Source organism: Scyliorhinus canicula, chromosome 4, assembly GCF_902713615.1.
Source record: "Scyliorhinus canicula chromosome 4, sScyCan1.1, whole genome shotgun sequence".
NCBI classification, from domain to species: domain Eukaryota; kingdom Metazoa; phylum Chordata; class Chondrichthyes; order Carcharhiniformes; family Scyliorhinidae; genus Scyliorhinus; species Scyliorhinus canicula.
In genome coordinates this window covers 69355356-69367750 of record NC_052149.1, presented here as the reverse complement: position 1 = coordinate 69367750, position 12395 = coordinate 69355356, and the positions used below count along the sequence as shown (strand labels likewise).

The 12395-nt window shown below is 45.1% G+C and overlaps 1 protein-coding gene across 4 annotated transcripts in view; it reads left to right on the top strand.

Moving 5' to 3' along the window:
• lrrc7 (leucine rich repeat containing 7) overlaps positions 1-12395 on the top strand; it is a 1013254-nt gene that overhangs the window by 668034 nt on the left and 332825 nt on the right. For all 4 annotated transcript variants that reach the window (XM_038794406.1, XM_038794408.1, XM_038794407.1 and 1 more), the window contains one exon: positions 1856-1945. In XM_038794406.1, coding sequence (XP_038650334.1) covers positions 1856-1945 — 90 coding nt within the window. The remainder of the gene's footprint in view (positions 1-1855; positions 1946-12395) is intronic.

Here is a 12395-nt window from a genome sequence, read left to right as displayed (position 1 = left end):
AAACTCCATCTGCCATCTCTCCGCCCAAGTCTCCAAACGATCTAAATCCTGCTGTATCCTCTGACAGTCCTCATCACTATTCACAATTCCACCAACCTTTGTGTCGTCTGCAAACTTACTCATCAGACCAGTTACATTTTCCTCCAAATCATTTATATATACTATGAACAGCAAAGGTCCCAGCACTGAACCCTACGGAACACCACTAGTCACAGCCCTCCAATTAGAAAAGCATCCTTCCATTGCTACTCTCTGCCTTCTATGACCTAGCCAGTTCTGTATCCACCTTGCCAGCTCACCCCTGATCCCGTGTGACTTCACCTTTTGTACCAGTCTGCCATGAAGGACCTTGTCAAAGGTCTTATTGAAGTCCATATAGACAACATCACCTGCCCTACCTGCATCAATCATCTTTGTGACCTCCTCAAAAAACTCTATCAAGTTGGTAAGACACGACCTCCCAGTCACAAAACCTTGCTGCCTCTCGCTACTACGTCCATCTGCGTCCAAATGGGAATAGATCCTGTCTCGAATAATTCTCTCCAGCAATTTCCCTACCACTGACGTAAGGCTCACCGGCCTGTAATTCCCTGGATTATCCTTGCTACCCTTCTTAAACAATTTAGTCGAATGCTAAAGATCAAAGAAGTGAAAACCTTGAACTTTGTGAACATAAAGTTTCCATAGTCCCAGATGACTATCGGTTGCTTTCCCCTTTGAGGGACAGAGCTGACAGGTGGTGGTTTTACCTGAGGATTACCGCACCTCAGGCAAAATTGAGAAGGTGGGGCCTTCATGAATAACCTCAGTTTACAGGGATTGAACCAGTGCTGCTGGCCTCACTCTGCATCACGAATCAACTGTCTAGCCCACTGAGTTAAAGCTGGGCTACTTGAAGGCGGCGGCATGTAAAAAACTGAGGATTACCAACCCGCCACCTTCCCTCCCACCCCTAACCTGTCCCCTGTATTATAGGGGCGAGTATGGTGTCAGACAGCCCAGCCACCATTAGGCCTATTAAGGTCATTTTTCCATCTATGGGCAAAGTGGAAGGAAAGTGACCAGCCCAGGAGCTTTCACTGCCTGTGCTAGGCAGGCAGAGGGGTGGGTATTTATTTTGGGAGGGTTCATTGTGCCCATCAGGAACACTCCTGCAAGATGGTACCCCTCCCTTTATCCCTCCCCCCAGGTCTCTGTAACCCAACCACCCACACACTCCCTCTCCCAACCTTGCTGCAGTATCCCAGCCATGCCTGCCAAAAATACCCAGATGTATACAAGTCAGGTATCTACCTCCTCTTCTTCTCAGTGATTGCCTCTAGTCCCAGCAGTGGCCGCAATCCTGCTTTGGTGCTACTGAGACTGCGGAGCTGACAGCCAACTTTGCAACAGGGCTTGCTGTCCCTGGGGGGGGTGAAAGTCTCATTCACACCCTACTAAGGCCAGCCCCAGCCTATTGTCATTGTGGGGCAGCTGGATTTCTGGTTGGCAAAGTGCCAATGGATATTTAGCTGCAGGAGGGGCAATTAATTGTGCCCCTGTAAAAAACATTCCATGGATTACCCCTGTTGTTTCAGTTGGGTAGCGACTCTAATTATCAGAAATTTTGAGATTACGAACTGTTTTACTTTGAATTAATTGTAAATTATAATGTTATTTTTTGTTTCTTTTGAACTAGCAGAATCTTATCAATTTAGAATAGGAAAATAGGAAACTTTGAACTTCAGAAATCAATGTCCTCTGAGCACATGGTATGAGGAGGAAAGGATTGAGAATTTGTTTTTCTCCGAGGTCAATTTTGAAATTATTTTCAACAGTAACTAATGGAAAAATTAATTTCTTCCAACCATTTCAGACTTCCAGATGGATTCACCCAGCTATTGAACCTAATGCAGCTCTACTTAAACGATGCATTTCTGGAATTTCTTCCAGCTAATTTTGGAAGGTAATGAATTATGTTATTTTGTAAAATATAAGATTAGATATTTGGTGCCAATATTACATTTTATTTACAATATAAATGTTCTAATTGCCCTTCAGTGTCTATTTTATCTAGTTTTGCTTAAACCCTCTTGTAAACTTGGTTGTGCAGTAGATACAACTAAAAATAATGATCCTGAATTTGCATTAAAATGAAACAACTTTAGAGTATAATTGGAACACCTTGGCATTTCCTGGTTACATATTGAGCTAGGACCCATTTCCTTTCAGTTTTCACCCGATGGTGGCTGTGCTGGTGTTTCTGTTACAGTCCAGGGCCCTCTGTACAGACATTGACGATAGTAAGGGATCAATACAATACATTAAAATTAGCAGGACTAGTGCCAAAATGTCCCAGACCTTTGACTTGTACTAACGATGCATCATGAGTAGCTAAGTTAAAAGAGGTATAACTGTTTCAGTATTAGTTAATAGTAGTGGAGGATATTTACTTTGGAGCATGAAGGCTAAAGAAACTGAAGAGTGCAAAAGAACTTCGGAGATTTTTAAAAAAAATTTATTTCCAGATTGATGGATTCGGCCTTACCTCGGTCAGTCTGTATAAACACTCTGATTTTTCCTGTCTTCACAAAGTAAGCAGCTATGAATTATATTTATAGGGTTTCCATTAAAGGAACAGAGAAACCTGGGAAAGTGTACATTCACAAATCATTGCAGGTGCAGGAAAATTTGTGAAGAATGTTAGAAAAGTGTATCGTAACCTTAACTTTATAACAGAAGCACAAGAGTAACATAGGATGCCTCTGGGAAAACTGTAAACCAAAATAACCATGGCTGGGATTCTCCCCTACCCGGCGGGGCGGGGGGTCCCGGCGTGTCGGAGTGGCGTGAACCACTCCGGCGTCGGGCCGCCCCAAAGGTGCGGAATTCTCCACACCTTTAGCAACCAAGCCCTCACATTGAGGGGCTAGGCCTGCGCCGGAGTGGTTCCCACTCTGCCAGCTGGCGTGAACGGCCTTTGGCGCCACGCCAGCTGGAGCTGAAAGGACTTCGCCGGCCGGCGTAAGTCCGTGCATGCGCCGGTGCGTCAGCAGCTGCTGACGTCATACCGGCGCATGCGCAGGTTGAGGGGGTCTCTTCCGCCTCCACCATGGTGAAGGCCATGGTGGGGGCGGAATAAAAAGAGTGCCCACACGGCACAGGCCCGCCCGCCGATCGGTGGGCCTCGATAGCGGGCCAGGTCACCGTGGGGGCATCCCCGGGGTCAAATCGCCCCGCGCCCCCACCCCCAGGACCCCGGAGCTTGCCGGCGCCGCCAATCCCGCCGGTAAGAGAGGTGGTTTAACCCACGCCGGCGGGAGAGGCCTGTCAGCGGTGGGAGCCCATCGCGGGCCGGAGAATCGCCGCGGGGGGCTCGGCGCGGCGCAATCCCCCCCCCCCCCCCCGCTGAATCACGGGGTGCGGCGAGTTCGGGACACGGCGGGGGTGGGATTGGCTTAGGCCCCGGGTGATTCTCCGACCCCCCGGGGGGGTCAGAGAATTCCGCCTCATATTACTGAAAGGCCCTCAAATGAAGAAATTATCAACAGGATTCCAATTCTTTTAGATTTTACTTTAATGTGAATCAAAACAGATGCAAGTTACAACTGAATTTACAGGCAATGGATTCTTCAAATAAAAAGATACATGGCACTTTAAATATTCAATACAAGAAAGATACGTCTTCGGCAAACCCAAGCATTCGCATCATTCTCCACACAATGTAGTCTGTAGCACTGCAGACTACACAATTCCACTATATGATGTTCTTTATTAATACAGTGGGCGCGATTCTCCGCTCCCCACACTGGGTGGGAGAATCGTGGGAGGGCCCCCAACTAATTTCATGACCCCCTGGCGGCCCCCTCGATTCTCCCACCACCATGCTCGGAAGAACCGCCGCTCGCTGTTTTTCACGGCGACCGGCAATTTTCCGACCCGGATCCTTCGTGACCGTTTCACGACGGCGGCAACCACACCTGGTCGCTGCCATCATGAAATCGCCGTGAGATGCCCGTTTTGGGGCTTGTAGGGGGCCTGGTGGGGAATGAGCACCACGAATGTGCTCGGGAGGCGACAGGCCCACGATCGGTGCCCACCGATCGCCGGGCCAGCGTCTCAATCGGACGCACTATTTCCCCTCCACCACCCCGCAAGATCAAACTGCCACATCTTGCGGGGCGGCTGAGGGGATGACGGCCACCGCGCATGCACGGGTTCAAGCTGTCAGACGTCGGCCGCACATGCGCAGGTTGGAGCCGGCCAACCTGCGCATCCGCGGCGGACATCACATAGGCGCAAGCGTCAAGGCCCAGCGGGCAAGAATAACGGTGAATTCAGTGAGAGGAGCGGGCTCCGAGGCCGAGTTCATGACGGCCTTCACGATTTTTCCCGGGAGCGGAGAATCGCGCCCAGGGTAGATCAGGAGCCCTGTCCAAGAGCAGCATTCACCTTTGAGTTTCACAGGTAGAGTTATCATCAGAAAGGCACACTTCTACAAACCTTCTCTCCCTCAGGTCATGACAATCCTGATGTTGTAACTTTCCACAATTCCTGTTCAACTGACCAACCAATAAAATGCCAGTTCATGGTTTCGCCACTGCTAGGAAAACACCCAGCACTTTAGCATCTCTGAACTGTTCGCAGAGCTTTCCAAATTTTAGACTGTTTAAGTCAGCTCACACATTGCCTCCAAGAGTGCCCTCCTCGTGTCTTGGACCAACCTCTTTCTGAGAATGATTTGCTTATTCTTCTCACCATAATTCTGTGTTCCTCTTTCTGACTCTATCTGCTTTCACTTTGTGCCTCCAAATATATGCTGATTGCCTTCACCCTCCAACTCCTCTGCTTTTGGCTCTCCTTTCTGACTGCCAACCACACGGCTTCTTTTTTGCTGCCTGTAGGTACTGCTTCCAAGTCAAGGGTCGCCAGGTCACATGGGACAGTTTTACTTACTTTCCAATAAAATTACAATTGATCCTGTACAATTAATGCAAGCTCTTTGTCCTTTTCAAGTATTCTGTAAAATAATTACAAATTGCTCAGATCTTTGAAGAAATTACAAGTGTTCCCATACTGTACTGATTCTTGATTAATGACAAAATGAAGGAAATTATGCCAGAGCTTTATCAATCATTGGTTTAGTCTCAGTTGGAGTACTGTATCCAATTCAGGGCACTCCACATTAGGAAGGACATAATGACATAATGACTTACAGAGGCTGCAGATGAACTTCAGTTAAATACTACATGGGATGTGGATCATAGGGTGTGCTTCTTAGAATAAAAGCAAATAAGTGGAGATTTATTTCATAAAATCATGAAGCATTTTGACAGAATAGATAAGGAGAAAATATTTTCAGCGGCGGAAGGGTCAGTAGCCAGAGGACTAAAGAACCAGAGGTGGAATAAAGAGAAACATTTTTATGTCGCCTATTACTGTGATCTAGAATGCACAGCCTGAACAGTCAATGGAAGTAGATTCAATAATAACTAAAAAAAATAGATTTTTTAAATCCTTTCATGAGATGTGGGCATCACTGGCTAGGCCAGCATTTATCACTCATCTTTATTGCCCTTCAGGGGGGTCATTACTGTTGATCTGGAATTGCATAAAGGCCAGGCCAGGTAAAAATGGCAGATTTCCTTCACTAAAGAGCATTGGTGAACCAGATGATTTTTTTACAATAATTGACAATAGTTTCATAAAATTTTTAATTCCGTATTTTTATTCAATTCAAATTTCATTATCTGCTGTGGTGGGAATCGAACCTGGGTACCCAGAGCATTACCCTTGGTCTCTGTATTACTAGTCCAGTGACAATACCACTATGCCACCGCCTCCCCCCAAACAGCAACATAACAGCATACGTGAAGGAGCTGTGGCAAAACTGAATATTGCTGTCCCAGAATGAATCCTCCATAAACTGAATGCTAATTACAATCATGATTAGCCTTTGGGAAAGGCAACCTCCACCAACTATCTCCCTGCCAAACTGAAGTAATTTCTTTGCAAATGTGGGTGTGCAATGCCAATGGAAGGATAAGGAATGGATTCTCCACTGCCTGATATCACGATTCTCAATTGGGTGGAGAATAGAGCGTCCTCTGAAAAATGGTTTTGGCAACATTACAGTGCTCTGATCCTTTGCCGGCGGCCTCAGTGGGTTACCCACCCCGTGCCGGCGTGAGGATACTAAATCGGTGATAATGTAGTACAAGGTTTTTAGATAACTAAAGGGTAATGTGGGACTGGGGAGACAGTAACATCCACATTATGATGTCAAGATTCACATGATGGTCGACTGTGGGCAGAATTTTCTCATTTTTGCAGTAAATGCTGGCTGAGACGAGAAAACCGGCGTGCAGCTCACTGGCTGCACAGCAGGCTTCTCTGGTCAGATAATCCAGTGTTTGGTGCAAAATAAATTGCTAGGCATGGCCCACGTTGGCGGGGCAGGACTGGAAAAGGAGGGCAACATTGGGAATCCTGAGTTCAGGGCACCCTTTTTGAAGGGTGCTCTGATCTTCAACAAAAAACAAAGTATTCCACTCCCCCCACAATGTACACAGAGACCCCGCCCCAGATGCACAAGTGAACCCCCCTCCCTCCACGCATAAGGAGAAACCCCAACAAACATAAAGGGAACCTGAGGGGCCCCCTTGGCACTTCCCCCTGCACTGCCTCTTTGCATCCTGGCACTGTCCCAGCACTTCTGGGGCAGTCCAATGGGCAGTGCTAGGGTAGTTATATACTTAACTATGTGCTCCCAGCAGCTTCCCTTCGCCTAGTTCACTTTTTGAAAACCTATTGCAAACCTCGCTGACATTGGAAAAGGGGAAATTCCTACTGTCAGGAGACAAAAAGGCAGGGAAGGCCACTAATTATATTTAAATGTATGGAAATTAGGTTCGAGACTTCCTGGGAAGGAACCTCGTTACATTACTGGCGAGGGGAGGGGAAAATCAGAAAACAAGAACTCCACAGCGAGATTCTTGTTTTTTGACTCTCATGGGATTTTGCACCCACATCGCCAATTGCACCCATATGTGTCGAACGTTTGAGAGAAGTTGGCATAAATATAGCACCGAGTTAAGGTTTGACCTTGGAGATAGTTATATAGTGGTGTGTTAATAATAAGCAGCTTATGTCCAATCACACAAGCCTGTCGACCTTTCAGGGAGACACTAGACAACCTTATAACACCTCCAGTTCTACATTTCTATTTTACTACATATGAATATAAACTCTCATGAAGTTCAGAGATGAATTTCTACCTCAGGCCTGATCAGAAAAATCCAAGGTAGGCAATTTGGGCAGTAATCATGCAAAATTGTTTTTTGCACATGTTTTATTTTCTCGATGGCTAGTTGATTGTAGATAGCATGTAACAGACCTTAAAATCAGTCCCCAGATTTAAAATTAACTTTAAATTAATTTTAGCTGTAAAAACCATATTGATTGACAACAGATTTGTTCCTGAACAAGTCAAAAGAGACAACTTATCATGAAGAAAAAGATCACCAGGCCACTTCCAGGAGCCCAAAGGCCCATCGGGGGAGGAAAATGCCTATCGTTGGGACCCCATGTTTGAATATTCTGAAGACACGCTTCGCCATAGAAAACATCAGCATGCTATGCAAATTTTAATTTACACCCACATAGAAGGATTAGTCAAGCAGTGAGTCTTCTGGCAAATGATGAACCTTGATGAACCGCCAGTCTGTGTGAGTCATATCGTATAGGTGAAAGCTACCATATAATTGGATTCATCTAGAGTTCCAACAAATACTACAATCTAATATTTGACAGCTCAACCACTTGTATACAGGTGGAAAACCCATGACCGCACACCAACCCATATGAAATTAATGAATTTTTTCCATTTATTCTTCATTTTCTTTGGCATTGCATGACAATAAATAACAAATCCGGAGAAGAATCCATTTAGGTTCACTGTTCTGTCAGTTCTTTTTTTTTATCCTGGTTTGATTTCATTCATTTCATATATATTTTCCTGAAGTAATTGCAAAACAAACTAGCAAAATATATTTTGTTACTGGCTTTTAGTCAATTAAAAAATCTTAAATTGCACATTGTTTCATGGTGCCATGCATTGGTGCATAAACAAAGAAATAATAACAGAAAATGATTCTAAACTCAGTTGGGGCTGGTTTAGCACAGTGAGCTAAACAGCTGGCTTGTAATGCAGAACAATGCCAGCAGCGTGGATTCAATTCCCATACCGGCCTCCCCGACTCCCCGAACAGTTGCCGGTAATGTGGCGACTAGGGGCTTTTCACAGTAACTTAATTGAAGCCTACTTGTGACAATAAGTGATTATTATTATTTAACCAGTCTGGAAATATCAATGGAGAGAGAAACAGACGGACAAAGTTATACCACTTTAGTCTCTGGTTAAATTGTAACCATTTTTAGGTCACAATTGCCTGAAAATTAAACCTGACCTCCAGATTAGTGGGATTTCTGGTTGCTCTTTGTCAGAGCCAAGCTCTTCAACCAATTAGTGTGCAAGCAAAATGACATGGCCATTTTGTCAAATGTTTAAAGGGACCATGGCATGTTTCAACAGTGTTTGAATTTTTGAGGCTGCAGCAACTTTTCAGTCTGACCTCTCATCCGCTACACTGGGGCTTGCCCGCTTCCAGTAACACCTTGTTGGCATGATATGAACAAAGAACAATACAGCAGAAGAACAGACCCTTCGATCCTCCAAGCCTGTGCCAACCATGGTACCTGCCTAAACTACTTACGGAATCTGTATCCTTCCATTCTCACCCTATTCATATATTTGACTAGATGTCCCTTAAATGCCACTATCGAAGCTACTCCTACCACTTCCCCAGGCAACGCGTTCCATATATTTACCACCCTCTGTGTAAAACACTTGCCTCGCACATCAGTTCTAAACTTTTCCCCACGCACTTTAAATCTATGTCCCCTAGTACTTGACTTTTCTACTCTAGAAAAGAGCATCTGACTATCCACTCTGTCCATGCCACTCACAGGTCGCCTCTCAATCTTCATTGTTCCAGTGAGAACAGACTGAGTTTATCTAACCTCTCCTCATAGCTAATGCCCTCCATACCAGGAAACATCCTAGTAAACCGCTTCTGTACCCTCTCCAAAGCATCCACATCCTTCTGGTTGTATGGCGACCAGAATTGTACACAGTATTCTAAATGAGGCCTAATTAAGGTCCTGTACAGTTCCAACATGACTTGCCAATTTTTATTTTCAATGCCCCGATGATGAAGGCCAGCATGCCGCATGCCTTCTTGAACCCCTTATCCAGATGTATTGCCACTTTCAGTGATCGGTGGGCATGCACGCCCAGATCTCTCTGCCTGTCAGTACTCGCAAGAGTTCTACAATTTATTGTGTAATTCTTACATGCATTGGACGTTCCAAAGTGCATTACCTCACACTTGTCTGGATTAAACTCCATCTTCCATTTCTCTGCCCAAGACTCCAACCAGTTTGTATCCTGCTGTATCCTCTGACAATCCTCTTCACTATCCTCAATTCCACCAATTTTTGTGTCATCTGCGAACTTAGTAATCAGACCAGCTACATTTTCTTCCAAATCATTTACACCACGAACAACAAAGGCCCCAGAACTGATCCCTGTGGAATGCCTCTAGTCACAGCCTTCCATTCAGAAAAGCACCCTTCTACTGCTACCTTCTTCCCAAGCCAGTTCTGTATCCAACTTGCCAGCTCTCCTCTGATCCCAAACGACTTCCCCTTTTGTACCAGTGTACCATGAGGTACCTTGTCGAAGGTACCTTACTGAAGTTCATGTATACAACATCTACTGCCTTTCCCTCATCTATCATCTTTGTCACTTCCTCGAAAAACCTGATCAAATTAGTGAGGCACGACCTCCCCTTCACGAAACCATGCTGTCCATTACTAAGAAGTCCATTTGTTTCCAAATGAGAGTAAATCTTATCTCTAAGAATCTTTTCCAATAATTTCTCTACCACTGACGTAAGGCTCACCGGCCTATAATATCCTGGATTATCCCTGCTGCTCTTATAGAACATAGAACATAGAACAGTACAGCACAGAACAGGCCCTTCGGCCCTCAATGTTGTGCCGAGCCATGATCACTCTACTCAAACCCACGTATCCACCCTATACCCGTAACCCAACAACCCCCCCCTTAACCTTACTTTTATTAGGACACTACGGGCAATTTAGCATGGCCAATCCACCTAACCCGCACATCTTTGGACTGTGGGAGGAAACCGGAGCACCCGGAGGAAACCCACGCACACAGGGGGAGGACGTGCAGACTCCACACAGACAGTGACCCAGCCGGGAATCGAACCTGGGACCCTGGAGCTGTGAAGCATTTATGCTAACCACCATGCTACCCTGCTGCCCCTTCTTACACAATGGAACAACATTGGCTACTCTCCAGTCCTCAGGAACTTCACCTGTAGCCAATGAGGATACAAAGATTACTGTCAAAGTCCCAGCGGTTTCCTCCCTTGCCTCTCTCAGTATTCTGGGGTAGATCCCATCATGCTCTGGGGACTTAGCTACTTTAATGCTTTTTAAGATGCCCAACACCTCCTCTTTATTAATATCAACATGACTCAGATCTACACACTCTACCCTATACTCCTCATCCACCGAGTCCTCCTCTTTACTGAGGCAAAGTATTCATTTAGTATCCCTCCCATTTCCTCTGGTTCCAAACATAGATTACCTCCAATATCCTTGAATGGACCAACCCTTTCTCTGACTACCCTCTTGCTCTTTACAAATGTATAAAACGCCTTAGGATTTTCCTTAATTCTGTTTACCAACGACATTTTATGGCCCCTTTTAGCCTTCCTAATTCCTACTTTAAGTTCCTTCCTACTTGCTTTATATTCTTCAAGGGCTTCATCTGTCCTGAGCCTTTTAGACCTTACGAATGCTTCCCTTTTTTTTTAACAAGGTTCATGGTATCCCTCATTATCCAGGGTTCCCTATACTTGCCACCCTTAACTTTCATCCTCACAGGTACATGCAGGTCCTGAATTCTAATCAACTGACATTTGACAGGCAGGATGTTTATTTTCCCTCAAACACCCTCGCCCAGTCAACACTGTCCAGATCCTGCCTAATGCTGTTGTAATTAGCCTTCCACCAGTCTAACATCTTTACCTGAGGACCACTCTTGCCCTTTTCCATAAGCAGCTTGATTGCTCCCCCTCCACAAACATTCAAACCCTCCACCACCAACAAAATTGGCTGCCGTGTGTACCGTCTACAAGATGCACTGCAGTAACTCGCCAAGATTCCTTATAAAGCACCTTCCAAACCCACGACTCCTACCACATAGAAGGACAAGAGCTTCAGATACCTGGGAACCCTACCATCATACCAAGTCACTCACCACCCCAACTTAGACATATATTGCTGTTCCTTCACTGTCGCTGGGGCAAAAGTCTGGAACTCCCTTCCTATCAGCACCGTGGGTGTACCTACACCTCAGGGACTGCAGCGGTTCAAGCAAGCAACTCACCACCACCTTCTGAAGGGCAACTGGGGATGGGTAATAAATGCTGGCGTAACCAGCGATGCCCACATCCCATTACTGATTTTTTTTTTTATTTGGATATGTAAACAGGGGTGCAGCAGTAAATTTGGCCTTGGGGCTACTTGTTTTTATTTATTCATTCCTGGGATGTGGAATACAATAAGCGATTTTCATTTCATTTCATTTCATTGTTCCTGTGACAGGCTTGCAGGAGATTAATAATAATAATCACTTATTGTCACAAGTAAGCTTCAACAAAGTTACTGTGAAAAGCCCCTAGTCGCCACATTCCAGCAGCTGTTCGGGGAGGCCAGTACGGGAATTGAACCCATACTGCTGGTCTTGTTCTGCATTACAAGCCAGCTGTTTAGCCCACTGTGCTAAACCAGCCCCTGTGCTAAACCAGTCCCTAATGATTAATGTGGCATTTAGCATCAATGAATTGTCCAATTGTCTTCAATTGTATCAGCATCACCATCTGTCAGATTATTGCTATCCGATGTTGCACCGGTATGCAATTCCATCAATTTATTGGTTCCATCCATCTTTGGTGGAATTCTATTTATTATATCACTCGGGTCAATGATGAATATATCTTCCAAATCAAATTCATCTTCTATGATGTTTAGTTGATCCTCTTTATTTTTAGATTTATTAATATTTTCTTCTTGTTTCATGCTGTATACTTCTTGTACACCTGTCCGTCAAGATTTCCTCAGTGTTCTGCATTGCGAGGTAAAGTGGTTTAGTCTGCTGCACTTTAAACATCTTTTTCCGAAGGCTGTGCATTTTATTCTTGAGTGGCGTGTCCACAACATGTACATGTCATCACGCTCGTGGTGCGCTGATTTTTTTA